A 27,712-nucleotide genomic window follows, 5' to 3' on the forward strand; every position below is an offset into this window, starting at 1 on the left:
AATTAAGAAGGAATCCTAAAAACTATTCAAGTAACCCACAAGAAGGTAAGAGAAACAAATCATTTAAAAAGGGGGAAAAACAGAAAACAAAAAATACAATAGATTTTAGCCTTAAACATATCAATAATTGCCTTAAATGTAAATGGTCTAAATATAATTAAAAGATGGATGTCTGCAGACTGGATACAAAAATATGATCCAACAATATCCCATCACCAAGCTCAAATATGATGACATTGTTGTAAAGGATGAAAAAACATACCATATGCAAACAGTAACTTAGAAATGCAGGGTGGTAAATTAATGCCAATAAGAGAGACTTCAGAGAAAAGAAAATTCCTAGAGACAAAAATGGACATTACATAATGATAAAAGAATCAATCCACCAGGAAGGCATGATGATTCTAAATACATCTGCACCAAAAAGAAACATCCAAAATACATAAAGCAAAAATTGATAAACTGAAAGAAGAAAAAGATAAATCTACAATTATACTTGGGGATTACAACACTTCAGTTTCAGAAACTGATTGCTAGATAGAAAATCAGTAAGGATATAAAACTGACCAACGCAATCATCCAACAGGATCTAATTGTATACAGAACATTCTATCCAACAACAGCAGAATAAACATTTTTTTAAGAGCCCATAGAACATGTACCAACAGAGACTATGTCATAGGCCATAAAACTAACTTCAAAAAATGTAAAAGGATTAAAATAATACATATTTTTAACTTAAATAATAGATTTTTTTTCTAACTTCAACCTAAAAAAAATCACTAACAGAAAAATGACCAGAAAACTTCTAATAACTTGGAAATTAACACATTTCTGAATAACCTGTGCGTAAAGAGGAATTCTCACAGGAAATATAAAAACACACAGCACTCAAGGAAAATGCAAAAGCTCAAAATATGTGGATGCAGCTAAAGAACTGAGGGAGAAGTTACAGCCCTAAATCCTTACATCAAAAAAGAGGAACAGTTTGAAATCTGCTCCCACCTCAAAAAACTAGAAAAATGAAAGATAAATCCATAGCAAGTTGAAGGATGAAATTAATAAAACTGAAAACAGAAAAATAGAAAGAAAAAACAAAACAAAAAAACTATTTCTTCAAAAAAAATCTCTACAATTGACAAGCTTCGGGCAATATTGATAAAAGTAAGACACAGATCACCAATACCAAGAATGAAACAGATACCAGTGTAGATCTGCTTCCATTAGAAAGATAATAAGGGAAAAATACAAATAACTTTAGTCCATAAATACTGACACACTGGAGCAGATGGATCAATTCCTCAAACTCAGAAACTATTAAAACTCAATTAAGATGAAATAGAAAACCTGAATAATCCAATAACCATTAAAGAAATTGAATTGTTAATTTAAAAGCTGAAAATGAATTCTCTAGCCACAGATGACTTTACTAGAGAATTCTAGGCCATTAGATACAAAAATCTTCAACAAAATATTAGAAAATCAAATCTGGCAGTGTTTTAAAAAATTATACACCATGACCAAATGCAATTTTATTCCATGTATGCAAGATTGATTCAGCATTTGAAAATCAGTGTAACCCAATATTATCAACAGACGAAGCAAAAACAAAACAAACAAAAAAGTATGACTATACCAACTGATGGAGAAACATTTGACAAAATCCAACACCCATAAATGATATATCTTCCCAGCAAACTAATACTAGAGTGAAACTTCTTTATTTGATAAAAAGCACCTACAAAAACTTACAGCTAACACCATACTTAATGGTAAAAGAACGAATGCTTTCCCCCTACAACTAGGAATAAAGAAAGCATATCACACTAACCATTTGTATTTAACATAGCTTTATGAAAAAGAAAAGGCACACATATTGAAGAGAAAGAAATAAATGTCCCTATTTGCAGATGATGTGATTCTGTACATAGAAAATCCCAAGGATCAACAAGAAAACAAAACACAAAACAAATAACCAGACTCTGAAAAAGTTATTTCAGCCAAGTTGCAGAATACAAAATCAACACAAAAAATCCAATCACATTTCTGTTTGCTGAAAACAAATATATAGAAACCAAATTTTAAAACACAGTTACATTTATAATTGCTTCAAAGAAAATTACTTAGTGATAAATCCAACAAAACATGTACAGGATCTATATCCTGAGAATTACAAAATGCTCAGGAAATAAATCAAAAAAGGTCTAAAGAAGTGGAGAAACATACCATGTTCATAGATCTGAAGACTCAAATAGTAAAGATGCCGGGTCCTCCCAAGGTGGTCATAGGTTTAACACAATCCTATTAAAACAGCCCAGTGTTTTGCAGACACAAACCACTTTATTCTAAAATGTATATGGAACGCCACTAAGACCTGGAATAGTTAAAACTATTTCAAAACAGAAGAAGAAAGTGGGAGAAACCACTCCATCAGTTAAAGCTTATTTAAATAGGACGACACCTGGCTGGCTCAGTTGGTTAAGGGTGTATTTTCCACTCAGGTCATAATCCCAGAGTCCTGGGATCAAGTCCCACATCAGGCTCCCTGCTCCGCAGGAAGCCTGCTTCTGTCTGTCACTCTAGCTACTTGTTCTCTCCCTCTCTCTGTCAAACAAATAAACAAAATCTTTAATTAAAAAAAAAGCTTATTAAATAGGGACAGTGGTCACCATAGTATTGGTGGAAGAACAGATACCAAGATCAGTGGAACAGCTAAGGAACTCAGACCCACACAAATATGCCTAAATGGTTTTTTTCAAAGATGCGACAACAGTTCACTGGTAGGAAAGACTTTTCAGCAAATGGTGATGGAGCAAATGGTCACTCGGGCATTTATCTCAGAAATAAAAACTTACGTTCACATAAAAGCCTGCAAAACAAAAAAGTGCTCAATTTTATTTCTAATAGCCAAAAAATGGAAATAACTCAAATCTCATAGCCTTCAACAGGTAAGTGCTTAAACAAACTGGTCCATCTGCACCACGGATGACTACTCAGCAATAAAAAGGAATGAACTATTGATATATGCCACAATTTGGATGGATCTCAAAAAAGATTCCAAGAAGCCAACCTGCAAATGTTACATAGTATCTAATTCCATTTAAGTATCACTCTTGGACAAAATTATAAAGATGGATAGCAAATTAGAGATTAGGAATTTGGGGAGCAGGGAAGCAGCTGTGACTATAAAAGGGTAGGACAAGGGATCCTGTATCTGACTGTGGTGTTAGTCACATTGATCTACAAACGTGACGAAGTTGTGTGTAACTAAATGCATGCCGTGCACATAGCAAGTGAATGTACAACTGTGGAAATATGAATAAGGTTGATGGACTGTATCCATGTCAATTGGTGATACTGTATAACAGTTTTGCAAGATGTTTGGAAATTTTCCATTTGGAAAAACTAGATGAAGAGTATATGGGAGTCTATTATTTCTTATAATGGGATATAAATATATACATGATCTCAAAATAAAAAGTTAAAATGGGAGGCACCTGGGTGGCTCGTGGGTTGGAGCCTCTGCCTTTAGCTCGGGTCATGATCCCCATGATGCTGGGATCAGGCCCCACATGGGGCTCTCTGCTCGGCGGGGAGCCTGCTTCCCCTCTTTCTCTCTCTGCCTGCCTCTCTGCCTGCTTGTGATCTCTGTCAAATAAATAAATAAAAATCTTAAAAAAAAAAAAAAAAACGTTAAAACAGGACACCTGGATGGCTCAGTTGATGAGAGGTCCGACTTGATTTCAGCTCAGGTCATGATCTCAGGGTTGTGGGATTGAGCCCTGTGTGGGGATTCTCCCTCTCCATCTCCTACCCCTGCCCCTCCCACTTATGTGCGCATACACTCTCTCTTAAAAAAAAAAAAAAGAAAAGAAAAGCTAAAACAAAAGAATGATCCAGTATATACCAAGAGCTACAATCATGATCATAACTTTCCCTGCTGGAACTTGGCAACTTCAGTTTAGAAGTCATCAGTCATTCACCTACTCAGTACCTGTATTAGGCACCGTGTTAGGTGAGGGATTCAGAGTGGGAAAAAAGCGGTCATGGACCTGGTCTCATGAACTTCATGAGACATGGAAAGAGGAAAATCATTCAAGGTATGAAAAGGTCATTACAACTTCAGTCATACACATGAGAACTGGACTCAAATTTCTAGTAAGAAGATAAAGTAATTTCTAGAGTACTATTTGCTCATTAAAATTATTATGTATACTATTTAACAGAATGGAAAATTCTTATAACATTAAAAAGAACACAAAATATAAACTCATAAATTCATTAATATATGATAAGTAATGACAACTTGTTTTTATATGAATAAACTTTTATTGAATTTTAGATAATTAGAAAGAATAAAGAAATGCAAGATAAATGCTTTCTAAACAACATCTGATAGTATCTTTTCTGTCATGGTATTTTCACTCTTCTTTATAAAAAGTATAGACATTCATTTATTTAAATTTTTAAAAAGTCAAGAACAATCACATGGAAAAAATAAGTAATGCTAACGTAAATTCAGCATTTCATCAATATCGAAATGGCTGCAATGGTTAGGTTCTGAGCTTAGCCCTCCCCGAACATGGTAAAAGCAAGAGCTGCTGGTTTCCACATATTCAAACGGTCTGAGAATCAGGAAGCCACTCCCTGTGACGACTATGCTTGCAGGAAAAGAGGGCAAAAGGCATGGTGCGAAGAGGGAGTGAGAGACAACATTGGGGAAAAAAATGATGCTCTTATCGAACCACGAGGTTGGCCTCATAAATAATTCAGAGAACGATACTGGGACGAAATCATTTCTGTGCTGCTTAAAGTGTGATTAAGGCGAGATAGTCCCCGATACAAGTATGCCCAGATCCACACAGCACGACAGTGGGGAGTTTGTAAATTATCTGGTGAACTCCAAGGCCAGCCAAGCCAGGTAATTAATCACAGAAGGAGTCTCTTTACAGTGGTGTAAAATGCATGTGGGCAAAACTGCAACCCTGAGCTGTGACAAACATTGGGTAGACCCTCCCAGGAGCATACCTGAAGGCATCCCTTTTGTCTTACTCTTATCTGTTTCGCAAAACGAATTATTTTGGAAACAACAACAGAACTACTCCTGCCCTCCCTGTAACAACCTACCAATCTCGACTTGTCAAACAAAGAGGAAGTCATCTCCCTCAGTGCAAAAGGCATCAGGTGCTGCCCTCATTAAAGGTAACCTGGAGTGATAGGCAGGGAGCCCCGGCCAGCCCAGCCGTGCCTGGAGGCTGCCAGGGAGGCTCCTGTCCCTCACACCTGCCTTCCTGCTCCCCTGAGGCCCACACACCCCAGCTCTTTCTATCTGGGCATGGGCCTCCCACAGGGCTCCACAAACACGATCACTGAATGTGCTGTTAGTAACAGTCTTTTCTTTCCTAGCCCTATGCCCCTCATGTATTTAAAAAAACAAAAAACAAAAAACCCCACAAGAGTTTTCTTTTAAAAAAATATTTTTCCGGGAAATAATGAACAATAATTGTCACGGACCCAGAACAGACCCTAGAAAAATGCAGACAGGCAAGAATCTGTCATATAGCAATATTCCAAATATGAAATTCATGGTTTAGGAAGACATAAATAAATAAATAGGAAGGGGCTTCTCAGAGAAGTTTCTTTTGTTTTCCCCCATTTCTTACCAAATTTTGTTTGCTTAAAAAAGTTTTGATTCTAGGATACAAGAGCCAGCCCTCTTGGAACCGATATGAACCATTCATGCCACTAAGCCCTCTAGATAAAGAGGGAACCGTGATGATCCCAGGGTTGCTCATTATTTTTTTGAAAGATAACTATATTTTTAAATAATTTCATTATTTAAACTTCACCTGGCACTTGAGTCTCTTGAAAAATTATTAAGTTAGGCATGAATTAAAGAACAAGCCCATCTGGACTGCAGTTTGGGTTTTAAGTGCTAGTCTGCTCTTGTATCTTTTTCCTTGGCTTGGCACATCTATGAGAACCAGTTTTTTGAATAGAATGCTGGGACATCTGTGGTGGGGAAACGAGTCTTCAAGATGAAGAATTCCAGTTCATTTCACAAATTTCACTGGCCAGGTAACAAACAGCATTGCCTTTTCCTTTGTGCTTTTTTACTAGTATCCTTATAAGGAAAGCACTTCTTTCCCAGTACTTGCTCATCCCGCCCTCCCTGTGCATGGGGGTACTCCACTGATTCTTTTCTGAACGCTCTATCCACTCAGGTACTATACCAGGGAGCCGGCCCGACTCTGGGCTGGCACCATGACAGGGATAGCACCAATTCGCTCTAGTGTTGCTTGGCTGACAGTGTACGAGTGTGTGTGTTGAGGCCGAGGCTTCCTGCTGACTGAGCCATTGCTCCTGGGCATAACCTGCGGGGATGACCCTCTGTTGGCTGTCACTACCAGAGTCTTATGCGGAGCTGGGCCCAGGTGGGTCCCATTAGCATAGATGGACGGGATGTTGGCATTGCCTGAGTGGAGAGAGAAAGACTGGCGCAAGTCACTGAAGTGGTTGAATGACTCCATGTTCCTGGGAACTTTTGGATTGTTGCTCCAGTATCGACTGTTGTAGGTATTAGAAGAGGTCAATGTGTTGTTCTCTGAGGAGGATATCTCGGTGTGAAATGCTTTGGCAGAAGAAGAACATTTAGGTGGAAGATCATCCTCTCTAAAAAGGAATAGAAATAAAATTGTTGTCAGGATTAACTTGAATGTCACCCTACCCTCTAACCCAGGAATCTTTCATCTTCTGCTAAGGCCATATGTCTGTGAGATACAAATCCTCAGGACAGAACATACTATCAAAAAAGCAAACGCGGGGCATCTGGGTGGCTCAGTGGGTTAAGCCTCTGCCTTCGGCTCAGGTCATGATCCCGGGTCCTGGAATCAAGCCCCGCATCGGGCTCTCTGCTCTGCGGGGAGCCTGCTTCCTCCTCTCTCTCTGCCTGCCTCCCTGATTGCTTGTGATCTCTGTCTGTCAAATAAATAAACAAAAATCTTAAAAAAAAAAAAAAAAAAGCAAACGCATCAGCCCTGGTGTCCTCAGCTCTGGCACTCATTCCCATTGGGACAATACTCAAGAAAATGTTCCCTCAGCTTCTCAATAGCCAAGGGTAGAAAAAGTAATGTCAAATCTCTCAGACTATACTTTCCAACATACCTGAAAAAAATATGTGTGTGAATATATATGTGTGGTATGTATATATGTATGTTTATAATTTTTTTTGCTCTAAATAGGAAAATAGACCTTGAAGAGAGCCACTGAGCTTGTTGTGTAAAGAATTACAAGAGGCTAAGATAAGTCACTAATTTAACTTAAGATGTTAATTCATTCAACATTTATTGAGTACCAGGCACTCTACTAGATGTTTCATGTAAAAAAAAGACACAGCTCCTATAACCCAGAAGCCTATGGCCAAACTAGAGTGCCAATCAATGCAAGAACATTTCCAAGTCTGAAAGGCTGGACAGGGACTAGAGTCAGCTTCTGTGAGGAGGTGATACCTGGACTGGTCTTGAATCAGATCAAGAATTTATGAAACAGATGGATGAAAAGGGAAGGAGTTTGGTGCCAGAAGAGGGTGGAGGCTTGAGCAAAGACCCTGAAGCACGAGAGGATACAGAACAGACTGGAACACCAGTGACCATGGAAATAGTGACAGAGGACTAGGGAAGCAGGGGAAGGTCAGTCCTGAAGGGCTCTGTGGATCACGCTAAGTAGACTGGAGTCATTAAAGCATTTTCAACAAGGATACTATGTGGTACGATGTGATAGGGATAGAGAGGGAGCTTGAACTCCCCTATCCTTATAACATGCCAAGAGTCACTTTTCTTTAAAGATGATTTTCGTGCTGTGATAAGCACTGGGTGTTAAAGGTATAACTAATGAATAATTGAACACTACATCAAAAACTAACGATGTACTATATAGTGGCTAACTGAACATAATGAAAAAATTTAAAAAATAAAATAAAGATGATTTTCACATTGTTGTCTGAAGATGTTCATATCCTTGACTGAACTGTCTCTCACACCAAGCCATATGGCTTTGGCCTGTGTGCACAGGAACTGGTATGCTCTTGGGGTGTTCCTTCTAGCTTCTGGTATAAATGCCAATGTCAAATACATTTCCTAAACTAACTTTTCTTCTGTGGCAGCCACCTTAACCCCTCCTACCTTGGAAGTACGGAAGGTGAAGGAATTCTTCACATGTGTCCTCCTAGTTGGGCACATATGGGACCCTCTTCCTCTTTCATGATCCAGTAAATGAGTAAAAGTGATATAACATACAAGAAAATATGACTTGGCACTTTAACTGTCTAGGCCATCACAGCCATTGGATTAGCAAAGAAGTCTTAGCTGCCAAAATTAATAGAAATACAGACACTGGCCATGTAGGACGAATTTTCTGACACACAAACCTTATTTCATTAGGAATTTCTTCTTCCTCCTCCTCTTTATTTTTGCTTCTCCAGTAAAAGAATGCCCCTAAAATTAGTGCAATGCAAAAAATGATAATAACTGCACCAGTGCCAATGGCTCCAGCTATTAGTCCAATGCTCCTGGGCTGGGCTGCAAAATATATTTAAGGTAGATTTAAAGAACAAAAAAAAGAGAGAGAGAGAAAGAGAAATAGCATACACTCACGCAACTTCATAAATATGTAAGTTTACCACAGAATCTTCTTAAAATGCACAGAATTGCCCAAAGTGTTGCATCCTTATAAAATTAAACCTCGGTTAGTTTTCTGTGTCCTCAGTGGCTGGGACTCACACACAGGAGGCTCACAGACACTCGCTGAATGAATCGACATTATAGGACTCACCATGTCAGTAGAACAACACTCAGAGCAGAATAGGCCAAAGATGCTTACCTGTCTGATCAGCCCAGAGGAACCCGGGCAATCAGTGCAATAACAACCACCTCAACCCAACAGGGTCATTACTTTTTGTAAGTGGAATTCAAATAATCCAGAACTCTCAAATAAAGGGAAAATTTCTGCACTGCTTATTTATGACCTGGCCACCTAGCAATTAAGCAGATTATAAAGGGATTAGGAGAAAATAATAGAAGGTCTTGCCGTGGCCATAAGATCATCACAAGTTTTTGTAATGTCAATAGGACTAGGCAATCACTTGAAGACAAGCGACTGACTTGATTCTATTGATCCTGAGGAGAAAGACATTCTGTCATAAAAAACATGTCATATTGCTGAGGTTGAAAAGTATACTAAGACATTTATAAACATTTCAATAACTAATAAACCCAAGAAAATTTATACTTAATCTTCAAACAACCTAAAAAAAATTAAGAGAAACTCTTCATTCCCTGGTTTAACAAAGATCTTGGTGTTCCAGACTCAGAGTCAATGTCAGAATTTTATATACTTACGTGAAATAACCTGGAGATCTAATAGACAGGTGCTGGTTCCGATGGCATTTGAAGCCACGCACTGGTACAGGCCTGAAGACAGAGCACTGATGTTCCGAATGGTGACTGTTCCCTGGACCTGGTCTGTCACAAAAATCATAATCAAGTGAGGAGTTAGGGGGGAAAGAAAACAAGAAAACAGAAGAAATCAGTAGGAAACTACAAAAATAAACACTGAAGAGCCCTCCATAGCCTTTGCCAAAGAGATTTTCTTGGTTCATGAAAACACTAAAATCACATCACATTAAAGACCCAGAGACATGGAGGGAGGGCTGTCCTAAGTGCAATCTTACAACCTAATCTGCTGTTAGTCTGAGGTCCTAAATGTGAGTAGCCCTCCCCTGAGGAAGCAGTGGCTAAGGCCTGTGCTAGAGAAATTATGATCAGTAACATCAAACTTCAGTTCTGAGGAAATGTGATGCCATCAAGATGAAACGAAACTCATTAATGTTCACTTTATACTTGATGGAGAAAACGTCCACTCTGTGCTCAAGGGTGTTGATTGTTACTTCCAACAACTATTGTAACTGTAAGTCCAGATGCTCCACGAAGCCGACACCAAGATAAGCCAAAGGTTTAGTGGAAGAAATACCAGTTCAGGAAATGGAGAGGTGGGGAGGGTGGGAGTGCCTCCGAAGGCAGTGCAGGTCTGGACCCTGTGAAGGGGAGAGATAAGGAAGGAGGGCCAGGCAGGGGGCATCTCTGATTGAGGCCTCAGGTTAGGGAAGTCTCCATCAGGCTGCGGGGGAGGCCCTGCACTAAAGTCACCTGTTAAAGGAGTCCCACCCCCTGGAGGACTGCATTCGAAGGCCCACTGTGCCCATTCCTTGGTTGAGGGCAGCCTCAGCGAAACCTGGTCTGGGTGCAAAGCAGTGGCAGAGTCTAGAGGGAGCAGCTGGGGCTGGCTGTCGATGGTACTCCCCACAGCAGGAGATGAGCAGTGCCATGTTCAAGTCCCCCACATTGACATTATCCAGAAATGTTTCAGTTGTTCGTATTTTATTAATTCATCAACATTAGCATAGATTATTTATTCCTTGTAAATAAAATGCAGATTACAGTAATAATAAAAAAACTAAGATTAGTAGTTGCTATTACTATGTGCCAAGCATTGGTTAAGCTTTTATAGTACTATCTTATCTTTATGATGATGCTATGAGGTATTATTACTCATCTCACTAAACAGGTAAGGAGACTGCGGCTCTAAGTAATATGGTTATACAACTAGACACACAAAATTGGAATTAGATGGGGGGGGGGATGTCTTACATCTAAGCTCTAGGCTTCCCTGCCTCCCTTAGGCAGAATATAACACATCCAATCATCTCAACCACTCAGAATAGCTGCAAATTTAGAAGTAGAAAACGTCCTGATGGCACATTTCTGGCACCAAGTCCATGTGTTCCTAGGGCAACACCTGGAGCTCCCCCTACCCTGGGCTATTTTTACATTAAACTAACATTATCTTGTTTCTGCTGGCAGTCTTCATTTCTATCTAGAGCAAAGGCAGAAGCAGAGAACACGGGTCAGCAAAAGCAAACCTAACCACAGCACTGCATGCATTTATTGGTTAAGTCATTTAAGAAATAAATACAGAGTAAGCACCTTTCGGAAATAAATAAACAAGCTAAAGAAAGAACTTTTTTTCTTGCTTTTTTTTATTTTTTATTTTTTTTTAATTTTTATTTATTTATTTGACAGAGATCACAAGTAGGCAGAGAGGCAGGCTCCCCGCTGAGCAGAGAGCCCGATGGGGGGCTCGATCCCAGGACCCTGAGATCATGACCTGAGCCGAAGGCAGAGGCTTAACCCACTGAGCCACCCAGGCGCCCCTTGCTTTTGTTTTTTTAATCTGAACCTTTTTTTTTTCTTTTTAAAGATTTTACTTATTTATTCATGAGAGACAGAGAGAGGGAGAGAGGCAGAGAAAGGAGGAGAAGTAGGCTTCCCATGGAGCAGGGAGCCCAACGTGGGGCTCGATCCCAGGACCCCAGGATCATGACCTGAACCGAAGGCAGAGGCTTAACAGGCTGAGTCACCCAGGCACCCTCAGTGGGAACATTTAAAGGGTCAAATCCACATTAGAAGGGTAGCTTACTTATTCAGAGCATGATGCTCAAAGAATTTAGACATTTGAATTGTACTGGACAAAGTCAATATATTTGGTGGTTACTTTGTTTGCACTTTTGTATTATTTCCTTTTCCTTGACAAACAACTCCGAGGGCTACTAATGTGTGCGAGCCTTTCAGCGAACGCACTCAGGAGCTGGGCCAGTCTGGGAGGAAGCCGTTTTCTCCTGTGTTTGCATCTTGCTCTCCCAGGCCTTCAAGAAGTGCCCCTCCTGTGTGCTCTTCAGCACCATGTGTTCTCTTGTGCAGGCACTTAGCCCCATTTGATGTCATTTCCTGCCTACTTGTCTCATTAAAAGAAGTGCGGGCTGGGGGTGGTGTGCCTGGGTGGCTCAGTCAGTTGAGCCTTGGACTCTTGGTTTCAGCTCAGGTCATGATCTCAGGGTGGTGGGATTAAGCCTCATGTTAGGCTCTGTGCTCAGCAAGGAATCTGCTCGAGATTCTTTCCCTCTGCTTCTCCCCTGCTCGCTCTCTCTAACAAAGGTGGGGGGGTGGCTGGGTTTGTCTTGTTCATCACTGCATCAACATCCTCGGAAACTCTTCAGTGTCTGCTGTGTAGTATATGTGCTGTACTAAGAGTTTTACATCTGTATCATCTAATCGTCAAAATCCTAGGTTTTATACGGAGAACAAACTGAGGGTCACCAGATAGGAAGTGGGTGGGGGATGGGTGAAACAGGTGAAGGGAATTAAAGAGCACACTTAACATGGTGAGCACTGGGTGATGTATGGAATTGTGGAATCACTGTATTATACACCTGAAACGCATATAACACTGGATGTTAACTATACTGGAATTCAAATAAAAAAACCAAAAAAATCCTAGGTTTTATATTCCTTACTTTTCAAAGATGAAAAAGTTCAGAGAAGCTACACAATTTGTTCAGGATCACACAGTACAGAGGCAGTAACAATCTGTAAAATCAGGTCTCTCCATATCCAAATCTTATAGGCACCATACATACGCTTGGTTTTTTAAACTACAATATTCTATAGGGTGCATCCACAGGGTATTTCCTCACCATGCAATGTTATACTGCTGCTGTTAAACTAAGCCATCTGCCCCACTCCATCTTCAATACATTACCAGATGTCACCAGGCAAGAAAACCATAATCTCTGGGCAACTAGCCCTGCAATTCCAAACACTGTGCTGCCGTTTTCCTAAGCCCTGAAGTTCTAGGAATTTGATCAGCTCACACCAAACCAGTAATGTTGTCAACATTTTCATAGAGATCATCGGGGAGACTTTTAACAGCTGAATGAAGCAGCATTATGGCATGTGGAAAGAGGCAAAATAAAGATTCTTGCTTTAAAAGGTTATTTTTAGAAGGTGAAGTCACTGTTCTTCCTCTTATCTCCATCAACAGGGATAGCGCATGCAGACTGATAGAACCAATGCTTCCTAACAGAGGCTGACAGGGCATGCTAGAGCTAACTCAGAATGTAAGCAGGGAAGGAGGCTCATTGATAAGAGAGGATTAGCCAGAAGCTTTGTGTAGTTAAGGCAAAGAGCAGACGGGAGCCCCTCCTTAGCAAGCAGGGGGCTGCTTCCAGCCACAAGCACAGGGCTCTTTCTCAAGTGAAAAGGACTAATTCTTCAACTCAGTCTGTCACCTCACTTGGCCTGCTCTGGTACAGAAGTAATTTGTTGAACTGAAGTTAGAAAACAAATGTTCTTATGGTCTTCTTTCTTTTAAGAATAAGTGAAGTTCAACTGTGTGGAACCACAGTTTGGAAAACACAGGGATCTTCCCTACCACTGACCAGCTGGTTTCCTCACGTGTGACACAGAGCTACCAACCTAACCTCCATATTGCGGGTTGCTGTGAGGACGAAATGAGGTAATGCATGCAACAGGCACAGTATAGTGCCTGGTAAAGCTTCCCTGTAGGAATTCCATCCCAGCATCACTTGGGAAACTTCCATAATTTTCTGAATCATAGGAAAAATCAGTCAAGAAATTGGGAAAATGTTGGATGTCTCCAAATCCCCAAAAGATTTTAATACTTAGGATCTGAGGTTGAGAGACAGGAATTCCTCAGTCATGAATTATTCTATACTTTCATATGATTTATGTACTTTGGAATAATAAGTGGCCATAATAATAAACAGTCAGTCATTTCTCAAATAAAAGTTCCAGAAGTATCCTGTAAGAAAAAAATAATAATGCACACATGGCTTATTGTTATTTGAACCAATTATTATTACAAAACTATATATTTCAATTCTACATAAAAAAAGATCTTAACCCGATATATTTGATAATTAGTCAAAAGGAGAGCAATATCACAAAATACATGTTAAATTAAAATCTATTTAAAAATTCAAAGATAACATCACAAATACTTAATATTTAAATAGTCATTCTAAAAGAAAATTTTATAACACTATGTAACATTAAGTATACTATCCAATAATCTTGATCTTTTTCATGCCAAATTTTCTAGACACTGAAATTTTTATTTAATTTTTGTGTTGATATTTGTTGAATTAAGATATAGATGAAGAAAGCACAGGGAAAGAATCTGTTCCCATTAGGATACTATCTAAAGTATCTTTGAGACACACATAAAGATATACACTGCTTCCTATTAGCTTTTTTTTTTTTAATTTCTGATGATGAAAATACTTTGTTTGCTCAGCTTTGGCTTCACCAATGAAACAGATACTCCTATTGCCAATTCAGATTTTAAATTCATTTCTGATTTCATGTCAAGTGTATTTCCAAACCAACATTCCCATATTCTTCTCTCTGCATTTCTCCTATTTGAGTATTTACAAAGCATTGAAATCCACAGCAAATATTCAAACACTGGAAAAAAATGATGAACATTACTGGGCAATATTTGAATAACGAAAAATTTGGAACCCCCAGTATTAACAACATTACAAAGAATCACACATCAAAATTACCAAGCTAAGGACTTTTGCTTTTAAAACTTATTTCCCAGAATACCACACACACAGCATGTGTATGAAATATATTTTGTATATAAACTTATTAATATTTATTTGCAAGAGTGACTCACCATTAGCAACAGACTGGGCACAACTACACACTCATAACATGGCAACAGCTACAAGCAAGAATGATTAGATCGTGACTGCTTCTCTCCTACTCACTTCTGTCCAGGTTCCCAGAAATGTTGACTCTGAGTGTTCTTGCTTTGAATTTGACATCAGTGGATTCTTTTAAATCAGTATGTCTCTATGTTGACTGTTAAGCTTTAATTCTCAAAGAAGAATAGTACTTAATGCTCAAGAAATGTTACCTGTTATCATTATTTTGGCCCTCAGAGGACCACTCACTCACTCACTACCTTCCTTAAGCAAATCTCTAAGTATTCCTTCTCTGAGCTAATACAGCTGGTATTCCTTCAACAGGCCCAAGACAGAAATCTGAGTTAATTCTGACTCTTTTCTGAGTACCATGTCTTGTTTATTTTTGTCTTCCATCTCTCCCGAATCCCACCCCCCACCGCTCCCCGTCCCTTCTCCATCCCCATCACAAGGGTCTTAGTTCCAGTCCTCTTCTTTTCATGAGGGAGCTATTATCAAAGTCTCACATCTACAACCAGGCTATCCATCTTACACCCTGACTGCTTCAGCTGTTTCTAAAATGCAGATCTGGATATCTTTTCTTGCTTTATAAATAGCCTGGGAACACCCACAGTCTCAAAGACAACATCCAAACTCCCTGACTGCTATACAATGCCTTTCACAATCTGGACCTGAACCTTCCAAACTCCTCCCTCACCAAACTCTCATGAATCTTTATGTCAGCTTCATAGATTTTCTCACTTTAAAGCATCAAACTTTTACATTTGCAAGATTTTGCATGCATGACTCCCTCTACTAATAATAGCCCCTTTTACCTGGTAAAACTTCTACTCATCCTTTAAGATCCTTTTCTGTTCAGGAAACTCTTTCCCTATAATGTTCTTCCTAGACTCTTTGGGGGAGAATAAAGGTTAACAGTAAACATGTTTATAGCATTCAATATTCAGTAGTACTAAAATTATCTATCTCTGTTTCCCCCATTAGACAGTGAGCTCTAGAATAAAGAAATATCTCTATGTTTCTATTTCTCTACTTTCTCAAACACCCTACCCTGAAGTAGTTACACAGAATAAAGGTTGTGTCTGTGTGTGTACCTATGCATACACAGGCACACATATATTCAAAGAATGGACAACTGTATAAACAAATCTATATAGTTTGACAATTGCTGGTATTTAATTTTTAAAGAGGGAGGACTGAACATTGCACGGGACCTACTTCTTTATGTCAGAATGTGGCAAAAGAACGGGAGTGCTCTCTATGTAGACCCTGGACAAACCTAGTATCCTCTCTGGGCTTCAGGCTCCACCCTGGTAACGTGACAGAGTCGGACTACAGTAATGTTTGAGACACTCTCCTGCTCCATCCTAGTTTCCATACTACATTCTGCAGAGTTCTCAAGCAAGCAGCAAGCAGAAGAGTTAATCACCGCTCTTTACTGTATTAAATTATGAACGGATAAGGACAACAGAGGATTTGTTAGGATCAATGAAGGAAAAATGCATGATTTTAAAAAACCACATTGAAATAATCAGTAGAAAGTATGGAGAAAGGGTAAAAGAAAAAGCCTGGTAGATGAAAAACATAAAATATTAGAAATTAATCAAACTAATCACTTCTCGACCTTTTGGCTAAGATCAAGTGTAGAAATTAATTGAGCTATATCTATTATCACAATTAATGTAAATGGAGCCAATCAAAGAACAAGGCTCTCAGACTGTAGACTGAAATCCAAATTAAGTCCAAACACATGCTGCTTATAAGTAAAACAAAACTAAAACTTAAAACATGGAAACCAGAAAGTAAATGAACCATAAAATAGAAACATATCAGCAAGAACTAACCAAAGAAACCTACTGAGAAATTTTAATAACAATTAAAATAAGGCAAAAATGCATATTAAGCATAGAAAATCAGGGAGACATAACACTCTACAAGCAGATAATGACACAAACTGAGGGTACATCAAAAAAAAAATTGGCATAACTGCAGGGACAAAGTGACAAATCCACAATCCTACTGTGTGATTTTGAAACACATCTCTCTCATAAAATAACTGAAACAGATAAAATATTGGTAAGAATAAAGAATATTTAAACAATACAATTAACAAGTTTCTCATCATCTATACAGCCATACCTTGTTTTATTGTACCTCACAGATAACTGCACTTTTTACAAATTGATAGTTTGTGGCAACCTTGGGTTGAACAAGTCTATTGGTACCATTCTCCAAGAGCATCTGCTCACTTTGTATCTCTGTGTCACCTGGTGGTAATTCTCACGGTATTTCAAACTTTTCCATTATTATTATATAGGTTATGGTGATCTTTGATGTTATTATTGTAATTGTTTGGGAGTGCCACAAAATGTACCCCTGTAAGACAGCAAACTTAACGGACAAATGTTTTGAGTGTGTTGACTGCTCCAGTGACTGGCCGTTCTCCCATCTCTCTCCCTCACCCCAGGTCTCCCTCTTCCCTGAGACAGGCTAATTAATAACCCTACAATGATTTCTAAGTGTTCAAGTAAAAGCAAGAGTCACACATCTCTACTTTAAATCAAAAGCTAGAAATGTTTAAATTTAGCAAAAAAGGCATGTTGAAAGCTGAGCTAGGTTAAAAGTTAGGCCTCTTGCACCAAACAGTTGGCCAAGTTGTTAATACAAAGGGAAAACTCTTGGGGGAAATTATAAGTGCTACTCCAGCAAACACAGGAGTGACAAGAAAGTGAAACAGCTTTATTGCTGATACTGAGAAAGTTTCAGTGTTCTGGAGAGAAGATCAAACCAGCAACAACAACCCCTTAAGCCAAAGCCTAATCCAAAGCATAGCCCTAACTCTCTTCATTTCTAGGAAGGCTGAGAGAGGTGAGGAAGCTGCAGAAGAAAATTTGGAAGCCAGCAGAGATGGGTTCATGAGGGTTAAGGAAAGAAGCCGTCTCTGTAACGTGAAAGTGGAAGGGGAAGCAGCAGGTCCTGATGGAGAAGCTGCAGAGGTTCTCCAGAAGACCCAGCTCAGATAATCCATGTGGCCACACTAAACAACAGATTTTCAATGTAACCAAAATAGTCTTCTCCTAGAAGAAGATGCCCATCTAGGACTTTCATAATGAGAGAGAAGTCAATGCCTAGCTTCAAAGCTTCAAAGGACAAGCTGACTCTTTCATTAGAGGCTAGTGCAGCTGATGACTTTAAGTTGAAACCAAAACTCATTTACCATTCTGAAAACCCTAGGACCTTTAGGAATTATGCTCAATCTACCATGCCTGTGCCCTATAAAGGGAACAACAAAGCCTGGATGATAGTATGTCTGTTTACGACATGGTTTACTGAGTCTTTTAAGTTCACTGTTGAGACCTACTGCTCAGAATAAAGGATGATTTCTTTCAAAATATCACTGCTCAGTGACAATGTATCTGGTCATCCAAGAGCTCTGAAGGAGATGAACAACATGGTTAATGTTTCTGTGCCTGCTAATACAACATCTATCCTGCCTCCCATGGATTAAGGAGCAATCTTGACGTTCAAGTCTTACTATTTAAGAAATACATTTCCTAAGGCTACCATTGCCATAGGTAGTGATTCCTCTGATGGACCTGAGTCTGGAAAGGACTTACCATTCTAGATGCCATTAAAAACATTCATGATTCATAGGAAGAAGTCAAATTGCTTAAGAGGAGTTTAGAAGAAGTTGGGTCCAACCCTCAAGCATGACCTTGAGGGGTTCAAGACCTCAGTGGAGGAAGTAAGTGCAGATGTGGTAGAAATAGTAAGAGAACTAGAATTAGAAATGGAGCCTGAGGAGGTGACTGAATTGGGGCAATCTCATGATAGAACGCTTAAAGGATGAGCAGCTGCTTCCTATGGATCAGCAAAGAAAATGGTTTCTTGAGAGAGAATCTACTCCTGGTGAAGATGCTGTGAAAACTGTTGAAAAAATGACAAAGGATTCAGAATATGACTTAAACTTACATGATAAAACAGTGGCAGGGTTTGAGAGGACTGATTCCAATTTTGAAGGAAGTTCTACTGTGGGAAAATCCTATAAAAGAGCACCCCACGTTACAGAGACATTCATGAAAGGAAGAGTCAATCAATGTGGCTAACTTCATTGCTGTCTTATTGTGAGCAATGGCCAGTCACACTAACCCGCAACAACCATTGAGAGGGAGCCAAGACCTTCCACAAGGCAAAATGACTGTAACTCACGGAAAGTGCAGATGATGGTTGGCATGTTTTAGAAATAAAGTACTTTGAAATTAAGGTACATACACTGTTTTTTCAGACATGATGCTATTGCACCCTTGACAGACTACCGTATAGTGCAAACATAACTTTTACAGGCACTGGGAAACCAGAGCATTCACTTGACTTGCTTTACTATGATATTTGCTTCATTATGGTGGTCTGCACCTATACCCGCAGAATCTGTCAGGTGCCTGTATCTCCATCCTAGCACCTGTAACTGGACATCTGATTCCAGGATTCAATTCCTGATTCAATATTCTGATTCCAGGATTCAATTCCTTTAGTCAAGATGCCACAAGTTTAAAAATAAAAGTTAAGACACTAACACTAAGGCAAAGGACTTGTCCATTTTGTTGAAATTCATTAAACTGGAAATTCATTCAACTAGAGGTTTTACTTACAGACTCATTTAAATTAGGTCCAACCAATAATTTCTTCTTCTCCCCTTCCCCCGATTAACATCCAACACTTAAAGTTGTTTAAAGCTTGCCATCAGCATTATTCCAGTAGGCTTGTCAGTGTTAAAACTGTTTGTTTTTGACAGCTTTTTAAAGACCAATTTTAGGTAGTTCTTACTCTCCTCTTATTCTCCTCTGCCTCACTTGCTCCACTCCAAACACACTGGCCTCTTTGCTGTTCATCCCAAACACCAGGCACATTCCGGCCTCAGGGCCTTCAGGTGGCTGTTCCTTCTGCCTGGTATACTCTCCAGCTCCCATATTCACAAAGTTCATTTGTTCAACATGTTTACATCATTTTCAGAGTATCATCCTCTTGGTGAGATTTACCCTAAGCACTTTATTCAACACTGCAGCAACTCATGCCCCAACGATTCCATTTTATCTTCCTCCATATTTTTCCCCACAGAAGGCATCACATGGTAACAAACTGCAATCTACTGATTTGTTATGTTCAATCTCCATCCACTAGAAAGTAAGTTCTATCAAGGAAAGAAGCATTTCTGTTCTGTTCTCCACTGTATCTCCAGTAGCTAGAATAGTGTCTAGATAGACAGATGCCTAACATATATTTGTTGAATGAATAAAAGAAAAACAGAGTTAATATCAGTATACAAAAGGATAAAATCAAAAGCTTGAATTAACAAGATTGATCCAAAAAATAAAGATGGAAAAGCATAAATAAAATTAATAATGAAAAAGGAAATATAATAGAGTTTTAAAATATGCAAGAAAATAATACTAAGGATAATAAAAAACATTAGTATTAAGTGTTTATTCATGATAGATGCTGTTCTAAAAGTTTTATAAGTGTTTTCATTTAATCTTTATTCCACCCCTGTGAGGCAATTACTGTTATTGTGTCCATTTTACACGTAAGAAAACTAAGGTACAAGGTCACATAACCAGTCACTCCTGGAGCCAGGATTCCAAATCACGTCCTCTGACTCCAGAACCTGCACTCTTAAATACATTCTCCTGACTTTATAGAATATATGAACAACTTGATGCCATTATGTATAAACTCATACAAAAAAAGATGTTTTCTATAAAAATAGAGAAGAGAGGTGCCTGGGTGGCTCAGGTGTTTAAACATCTGCATTCAGCTCAGGTCATGATCTCAGGGTCCTGGGATTGAGCCCCAGATAGGGTTCCCTGCTCAGTGTAGGGTTTGTTTCTCCCTTTCCCTCTGCCCAGCACTGCCCTGACCCCAGTCATGCACGCACTCCTTTTTTCTCTCTCAAATAAATAAATAAAATCTTTTTTAAAAAAAGAAAGAAAAAGAAAAATAGAGAAGATACAGAAAATCTAAGTAAACTTATATCACTAGAAAAATAGTCAGGAGTCAAAAATCTACCAACAAAACATAATAGCAAGGCAAAGCTTTTATAGGCAAATTTACAAAATCATCAAATAATCTCCATCTTATTCATACTATTGGAGAGTATAGAAAAAGAAGGACAAGTACCTAACTCATTTTATAATACCCTTATGTAATCTGATACTAAAACTGAATGAGGGCAATGGAAGACAGAAAAAAAATCACAGACCATTCTCACTTAAGATCACAAATGTAAAAATTCTATTAAAATGTTAGCATACCAAATGGGGCAGTTTATTAAAAAGTAATCACAATCATATAGACTTTATTCCAGAAATGCATGGATATTTGACATTAGAAAATATATTAATGTCATTCACTCATTACCATTTTGGGCCAGATAATTCTTTTTTATCTTTTTAAAAATTTTATTTATTTGAGAGAAAGAGAATGAGTTGCAGGGGTGGGAAGCAGAGAGAGAGGGATAAGCAGACTCTGTGCTGAGTGCTGAGCCTGAAACAGGGTTCAATCTCACAACCCATGAGATCATGACCTGAGCTGAAATCAAGAGTTGGATCTCAGCTAACTGAGTCACCCAGGTGCCCCACAGGCCATATAATTCTTTATTGTGGGGGGTATCCCTAGCTCCTACCCACTAGCTGCTGGTGGCACCCTCTTATGTCAGCTGTGATAACCAAAAATGTCTCCAAATATTGCCAAATGAAATTGTCCCCGTTGAGAACCACTGAGGCAGGGGCTGGTGAATGTGACACATGTCCAGACACTTAATGAAATCTGGGCCAGTTGTGCAGACCTTAGAAGCAACAGCCAAACAGTACTTCATATTTCCTAAGAATGAAGACATTCTTTACATATCACAGTACAAGTTCCAAAGTGAAGGAATTGAATATCAATACAATACTATTATCCATTCTACAGTTTATACTCAGATTCCAACAACTGTACCAGTAATGTCCTTTATGGCTCTTTCTTCCCCTATCCAGATTCTTTTTTTTTTTTTTTTTTAAAGATTTTATTTATTTATTTGTCAGAGACAGAGGGAGAGAGAGTGAGCAAGCACAGGCAGACAGAGAGGCAGGCAGAGGCAGAGGGAGAAGCAGGCTCCCTGCCGAGCAAGGAGCCCGATGTGGGACTCGATCCCAGGACGCTGGGATCATGACCTGAGCCGAAGGCAGCCGCTTAACCAACTGAGCCACCCAGGCGTCCCCCCTATCCAGATTCTAATCCAGGATTCTGCATTCTATTTTCTTAACTCCTGAGTCTCTCTCAATCTGGAATAATTTTGCCTTCACCTCTGTTTGATGTTTTCTCATCACCGGATACAGATTTTGTGTTTGCGACAAGAATACCACAGAAATGATGTTGTGTCCTCCTCAAAGCATACATATATGAGCAGGCATAAGCTATCAGTTTGTAACAGTATTGGTAATGTTCACTTTGATCACTCAGTTACATAGTATCAACCAGGTCTCTCCACTATAAAGTTATCTTTAAAATTAATAAGAAAAGGGGCGCCTGGGTGGCTCAGTGGGTTAAAGCCTCTGCTTTCGGCTCAGGTCATGATCCCAGGGTCCTGGGATGGAGCCCCACATCGGGCTTTCTGCTCAGTGGGGAGCCTGCTTCCTCCTCTCTCTCTGCCTGCCTCTCTGCCTGCTTGTGATCTCTCTCTCTCTGTCAAATAAATAAATAAAATCTTTAAAATAAAATAATAAAATAAAATCAATAAGAAATATGTAGGGGCACACTTTGGTACTATGTAAATATCTTGTTCCTCATCAAACTTTTGCCCACTATTTTGACATCAATGGTAATTTTCAAACTCCACTATTCCTTCTGCAGTGGGGAAGGAACATTCCACTCTGAGAAAATGCTTTTCCTTCTCTCCCATTTATTTATGCATATTAGCAAGGATTTGGGGATTTTTATTTTATTCAACAGATTATATATTGATTTTAATTTTCAAATTGTCCCAGATTTGTCCAGAAGGAGCTCCTTCATGCTAGGCCCTACACACAAGGACAATTCTATTCCCCTAAATATTATGTCCCTGTCACTAATCTGACTTCTAGAGTGCCCTTCCCTGGTGTCAAAATATTTTTTTCTCAGAGAATACATCTTGATTTTAAATTAAACAACTGTAGGTGCGCCTGGGTGGCTCAGTGGTTAAAGCCACTGCCTTCGGCTCAGGTCATGATCCCAGGGTCTTGGGATGGAGCCCCACATCGGGCTCTCTGCTCAGCGGGGAGCCGGCTTCCTCCTCTCTCTCTGCCTGCCTCTCTGCCTACTTGTGATCTCTGTCAAATAAATAAATAAAATCTTTAAAAATAAATAAATTAATTAATTAAACAACTGCAAACATCTTAGTGAAATACTTTTAAAATCTAAGTTATTTTGGGATTATAAACTATTTTGAGATCTATTTTATTATTATCAGTGCCAAGAGATAAATTTAAATAAAAAATCTGATTCACTTAATGTGCATTATTATGATAAATGAAGTTATTCAAAGTAATTCTGATAATTAATCCAGAGTTTGAATTACAAAAGCCAACATTTTCTTCTTTAGTTGCATTCAAGCTCACTTTCATAAGTACTAAAAAATATTTAAGTTGCTAAGAAGATACCACAAAACTTGATTGACACATATATTCAGAGACAAAGAGGTGTGATAGGCTCTTTCTAAACTGTATTTCTCAACTTACATACAAACCACCACTTTCAAGCATTCATTTGTAATTCCAAACTCAGCCCAATATTTCACAGAAATGTTTTTAATATAAATCATAGAATCTTAGTGCCGATACAATGAACCTTGGAAATGATTATCTAATCCCTTTATTAAAAAAAAGGCAACAAAGGCCCAGAGAGGTGAACTGTCGCTGAAATAGATACTGGAAAAATTTGGAATTTAAATATGGTTTTCAGGATTTCAACACAAGAGCTAGATTAAACACGCCACTTACATGTAAATAGTGAGATTAACAAGTTAGTTCACAAAAAAAAACTATTTACCCCACAGTGCAGCTGAAACATTTAGCAATTTAGCAATCCATGGGGAACAATGAATGGTACTGCAGTAATCATTATCAGAGTAAGCCAGAAGTTATTATCCCCCGTCACTGAGAAGTGTTTTTTTTTTTTTTAATAATTAATTTAGGGCTGAGTAAATTAAAAAATGATGGAAAGGCCCATTAATATTTCTGAGATTCTTATAGGAAACTTACAGGCTCTTACAGGGCTGATGGCCCTGGTTCTTTCATATGCTACCTTTACCACATGAGTTAGGACTTTGTGTTTTGATGACAGCCATAGACTATCAATACAATTCAAAGCTTCTCAGGCATAATTCAGGTTGTTTGGTGCCCCTTCATTAACTGCTAACTCTTTAACTTAGGATTTGTATACCTGCCCCAAGAATGCTACAAGAAACATACCCCGTATCACAGACGATGCAACACTCAAGGCCACCAAATTTTATTTTCCTGAAATAGATTTAATTCCATATTAAATAATTCTATAATTTTATAATTCTATAATTTATTATAGAATTAATATAATTCTATAATTTTCCCCTCATTCTATTTGATCAGCTTTCCTCAAATCTTCTAGAGTGTTTCCTTTATTATCCAATTTAAATCACTGGATTTACATGTAGGAAATAATTGATAACACTCGTGTCTCCTCCATCTTTACCTGTTTGGTGTGATCAACTCCTGGTTCTCCCATGATCTGAGGCCTTTTCCTGTTCTCTTTCCCATCTTCTTCCTCTAATTAGACTTGAGGCTGAAAACAGGATGATTGACCCCCTCATGATCATGCTGATGCTTCTCACACTAAAACAGGCAACTGTGCCTCAAGGAGGAAGTGGCTTCTCAGTTACCAACTTCAAGGGGTATCTTATAGTTAACAATATAAAGAAGCTACCATTTAGCCATTTTAAGTCTTCACTGTAATAGAACGGAATTTCCATATATAGTTACCACTGCATGAGATATATAAAGGCAGCATACGAGAAAGAAAATGTTTTATTCTCTTTAAAGTTGGAAACACAAAATGATTCAGGTAGCTTTCTCAGCAGACAGTGTGTTATTTTTCAAAATCTATTAAAGTTAATTACTTCATGAGTCTTGGAATTTGAATTTTGCGTGGTAGCTGATTAAATGGGTAAAGCAATACTGTACATACCCTGAGTGGCGGTTGGAGGTAGTTTGAGGGTATTGTCTAACTTCTCCCAAAGGTAAGTTGGCCGAGGGATGCCTTCCTCTGAGCTACAGAGCAGGATGACATCGCTGCCGATATCCTGGGATCCTTGGATTTGGCAGTGTGGGGCAGAAGGGGGAACTACAATAGGAAGAATAAGGAATAAAGTATGCATTTACTGTAAGCCAACTGATGATATAGGAGACATCAACATTCAGTGCACTGGAACCCCAGATGACAACGTTTGTAGGACACACGCCAGAAGACTACCCTGTGAGTGAAGCCTGTGGCTAGTCCTAGGTACTATTCAGGGGCTTGGGTACAAGTGCAGGGCCCACAGCCTCAGCTGGCAGGGGGCAATCATGTAAAAGAGGCTTCACACCTTCATTATATTTTCAAGGAATCTTATGGTCTTGGTTTCATTCTCCTTCCTCTAAAGAAGAATGTTGAAGGTCCTTGATGCCCACAGACTGCCTGTAGAGATGTGAGTAAGAGCACCCATGCACGCAGCAGCATGATTCCCAGTAGTTCAAGGCTGGAAACAGCCCAAGTGTCCATGGATGGATGAATGGATAAACAAAATGTGGTACGTACGTACTATGAAATATTATTCAGCTTTGAATGGGAAGGGAATTCTGACACATGCTATGGTCATGGATGAACCTTGAGAATATTACACTAAGTGAAATAAGGCAGTCATAAAAAGAAAATGATTCTACTTCTATGAGGCACCTAGAGTAGTCAATTCCATAGAAACAGAAAATAGAAAAAGGGTTACCCACGGCTGGTAGGAGAATGTAGGAGAATGAAACATTGTTTAATGAGCGCAGAGTTTTAGTTTTGCAAGATGCAAAGAGTGCTGGAGATGGGCCTCCCCCCAACATGAACACGAAACACCACAGAACTATAGACTTGAAAACTGGCCAAGATGGCAAATTTCATGGTATGTGTCTTTTACCACAATCAAAAAATATTTTTAATTACTGCAATAAGCCACTTTTAGAAAAGATATTTCAAGAAAGAGCAACCTCTGGCCCTGGCAGCTACTCTCCACACAGGGCTCTCTGTTAATTTACTAACAAAAATCAGATAGGCCTAAATTCTTTATGCAGGGGGAAGTTAGAGGAAGGTTCAAGTATGTCTACTACTTGGTCGTAATGCAGTGGACATTTTAAGGCAGAGAAGGACACGAATGACACAAAATAAAAAATTACCCAAAAAGAGCACTAAAGGAAAAAATGTGGTGCTTTGCAGTAAGAATGCAAACAAATAAAAATATACACTAAGCCCATGGGCTGGAGTCTCATGCTGGGGTACATCAGAATTAAAGTTGAAATCCAAGTGATGATGTACTTAAAATGCTAATGACTATTCAATAAATGTGTTCAACCTTTTAAAAAATGAATGTAAAATACATAAAAGATAAGTGCAGTAGACAGAGGAACCAGGAAAGACAAGCGAGTGGAGGAGAGAGAACAACGAAAGGGTATATAAGGTAGGAAAAGTAAAAAATCTCAGAGAATCCTAGTTGCTGTGATGGGGTAAACCAATGTCCTCCATTACTACTTTTTTTTTTTTTTTAAAGATTTTATTTATTTGTCAGAGAGAGAGGGAGAGCGAGCGAGCACAGGCAGACAGAATGGCAGGCAGAGGCAGAGGGAGAAGCAGGCTCCCTGCAGAGCAAGGAGCCCGATGCGGGACTCGATCCCAGGACGCTGGGATCATGACCTGAGCCAAAGGCAGCTGCTTAACCAACTGAGCCACCCAGGCGTCCCTCCATTACTACTTTTGACGTTGCCACCATGAGACTATAAAGGAAACCCAAAACAATTCTCTGGAGGTAGCATTAACTATAAGATAAATTAAGGGGGTTTTTTTGTGGGAAGACAGTTACCTAGCTTAGAGGTATAAACATCAGAAAAACACTGAAATTCTATTAGTACTCTGTATTTAGTACTCAAGCATTTTTAAATCTCCATATTTCATAAAAATTTCTGTATAATTAAAAATTCTATTTAATATAAATATAAAATATATAAAAATATGTATTTATATATAATATTTTTATATAAAATATAAAAACGATATAATTAAAACTCTACAATTTTAAACAGATTACTGTATTTCTAGGATAGAAATCTCCAACCTGGTCCTTAGCTTTCTTATTTCGTTTGAAGGCTAGGAAAACAAGACATCGAGGCTATAGCATATTGTCACCCACAGAGGGAAAATGGCAAAAAACCCCATTACTGATATTCTCAAGTAACTCAACAACAGGAGGGAAAAGGAAGGGCAAGAATTTGCCAAGAAATAAGAGAGTAGATTCTGAGACATGGCTAAGATGGAGAAGAATCAAGATATCAGCCCAAAAGAACTGAACTGAGCTGCTTCTCCCACAAGCATGCATTTAGGAAGCATTAGGTTTTATTTTTTAAAACCTAAAAAATTAGGTTTTATTTCAGAGGCAGCAGAAGTGAGAAATACAACATGTTTAGAACAGACTTAATTTAGTATGAGATAGTCTAACTCTATGGTAAAATGGGAGAAGCACCCATTTGAAACAAGAAATCTACATTTTAATCTAAGCTTTATCGTTCATTATCTACGCCACCTCGAAAAGGCCCTAGATCTGTATGGTCTCAGTATTAAGACCAAATTGATCATATAACTTATCATTCTCAGACTTTTGAGAGTAAAAGGGGGTATTACTGAAATTATACCAGGACATGAGATATAAGCCAAGAACTGTGGGGAGCCTACTCAGTGTTATGTAGACATGAAGTAATCATTTTCTCACATGAGCTGAAACTTCTGCTTTGTACTCAAAATAAATGATTC

The 27,712-nt window shown here is 38.7% G+C and overlaps 1 protein-coding gene across 2 annotated transcripts in view; it reads right to left on the minus strand.

Moving 5' to 3' along the window:
* Nucleotides 1–4,309: 4,309 nt before the first annotated feature.
* IGSF11 (immunoglobulin superfamily member 11) overlaps nt 4,310–27,712 on the minus strand; it is a 134,226-nt gene continuing 110,823 nt past the window's right edge. Inside the window, exons 4-7 of one of the 2 annotated variants that reach the window (XM_032852279.1) lie at nt 24,860–25,015; nt 9,396–9,518; nt 8,426–8,492; nt 4,310–6,672 (exon numbers count right to left, since the gene is read on the minus strand). In XM_032852279.1, the coding sequence (XP_032708170.1) occupies nt 6,228–6,672; nt 8,426–8,492; nt 9,396–9,518; nt 24,860–25,015 (791 nt within the window). In that variant the 3' untranslated portion in view covers nt 4,310–6,227. Of the gene's footprint in view, nt 6,673–8,425; nt 8,577–9,395; nt 9,519–24,859; nt 25,016–27,712 lie in introns of both variants that reach the window. The other variant, XM_032852278.1, reaches the window with a different exon arrangement.

This window comes from Lontra canadensis, unplaced genomic scaffold (genome assembly GCF_010015895.1).
Source record: "Lontra canadensis isolate GAN:19392208 unplaced genomic scaffold, GSC_riverotter_1.0 scaffold6, whole genome shotgun sequence".
Lineage (NCBI taxonomy): Eukaryota > Metazoa > Chordata > Mammalia > Carnivora > Mustelidae > Lontra > Lontra canadensis.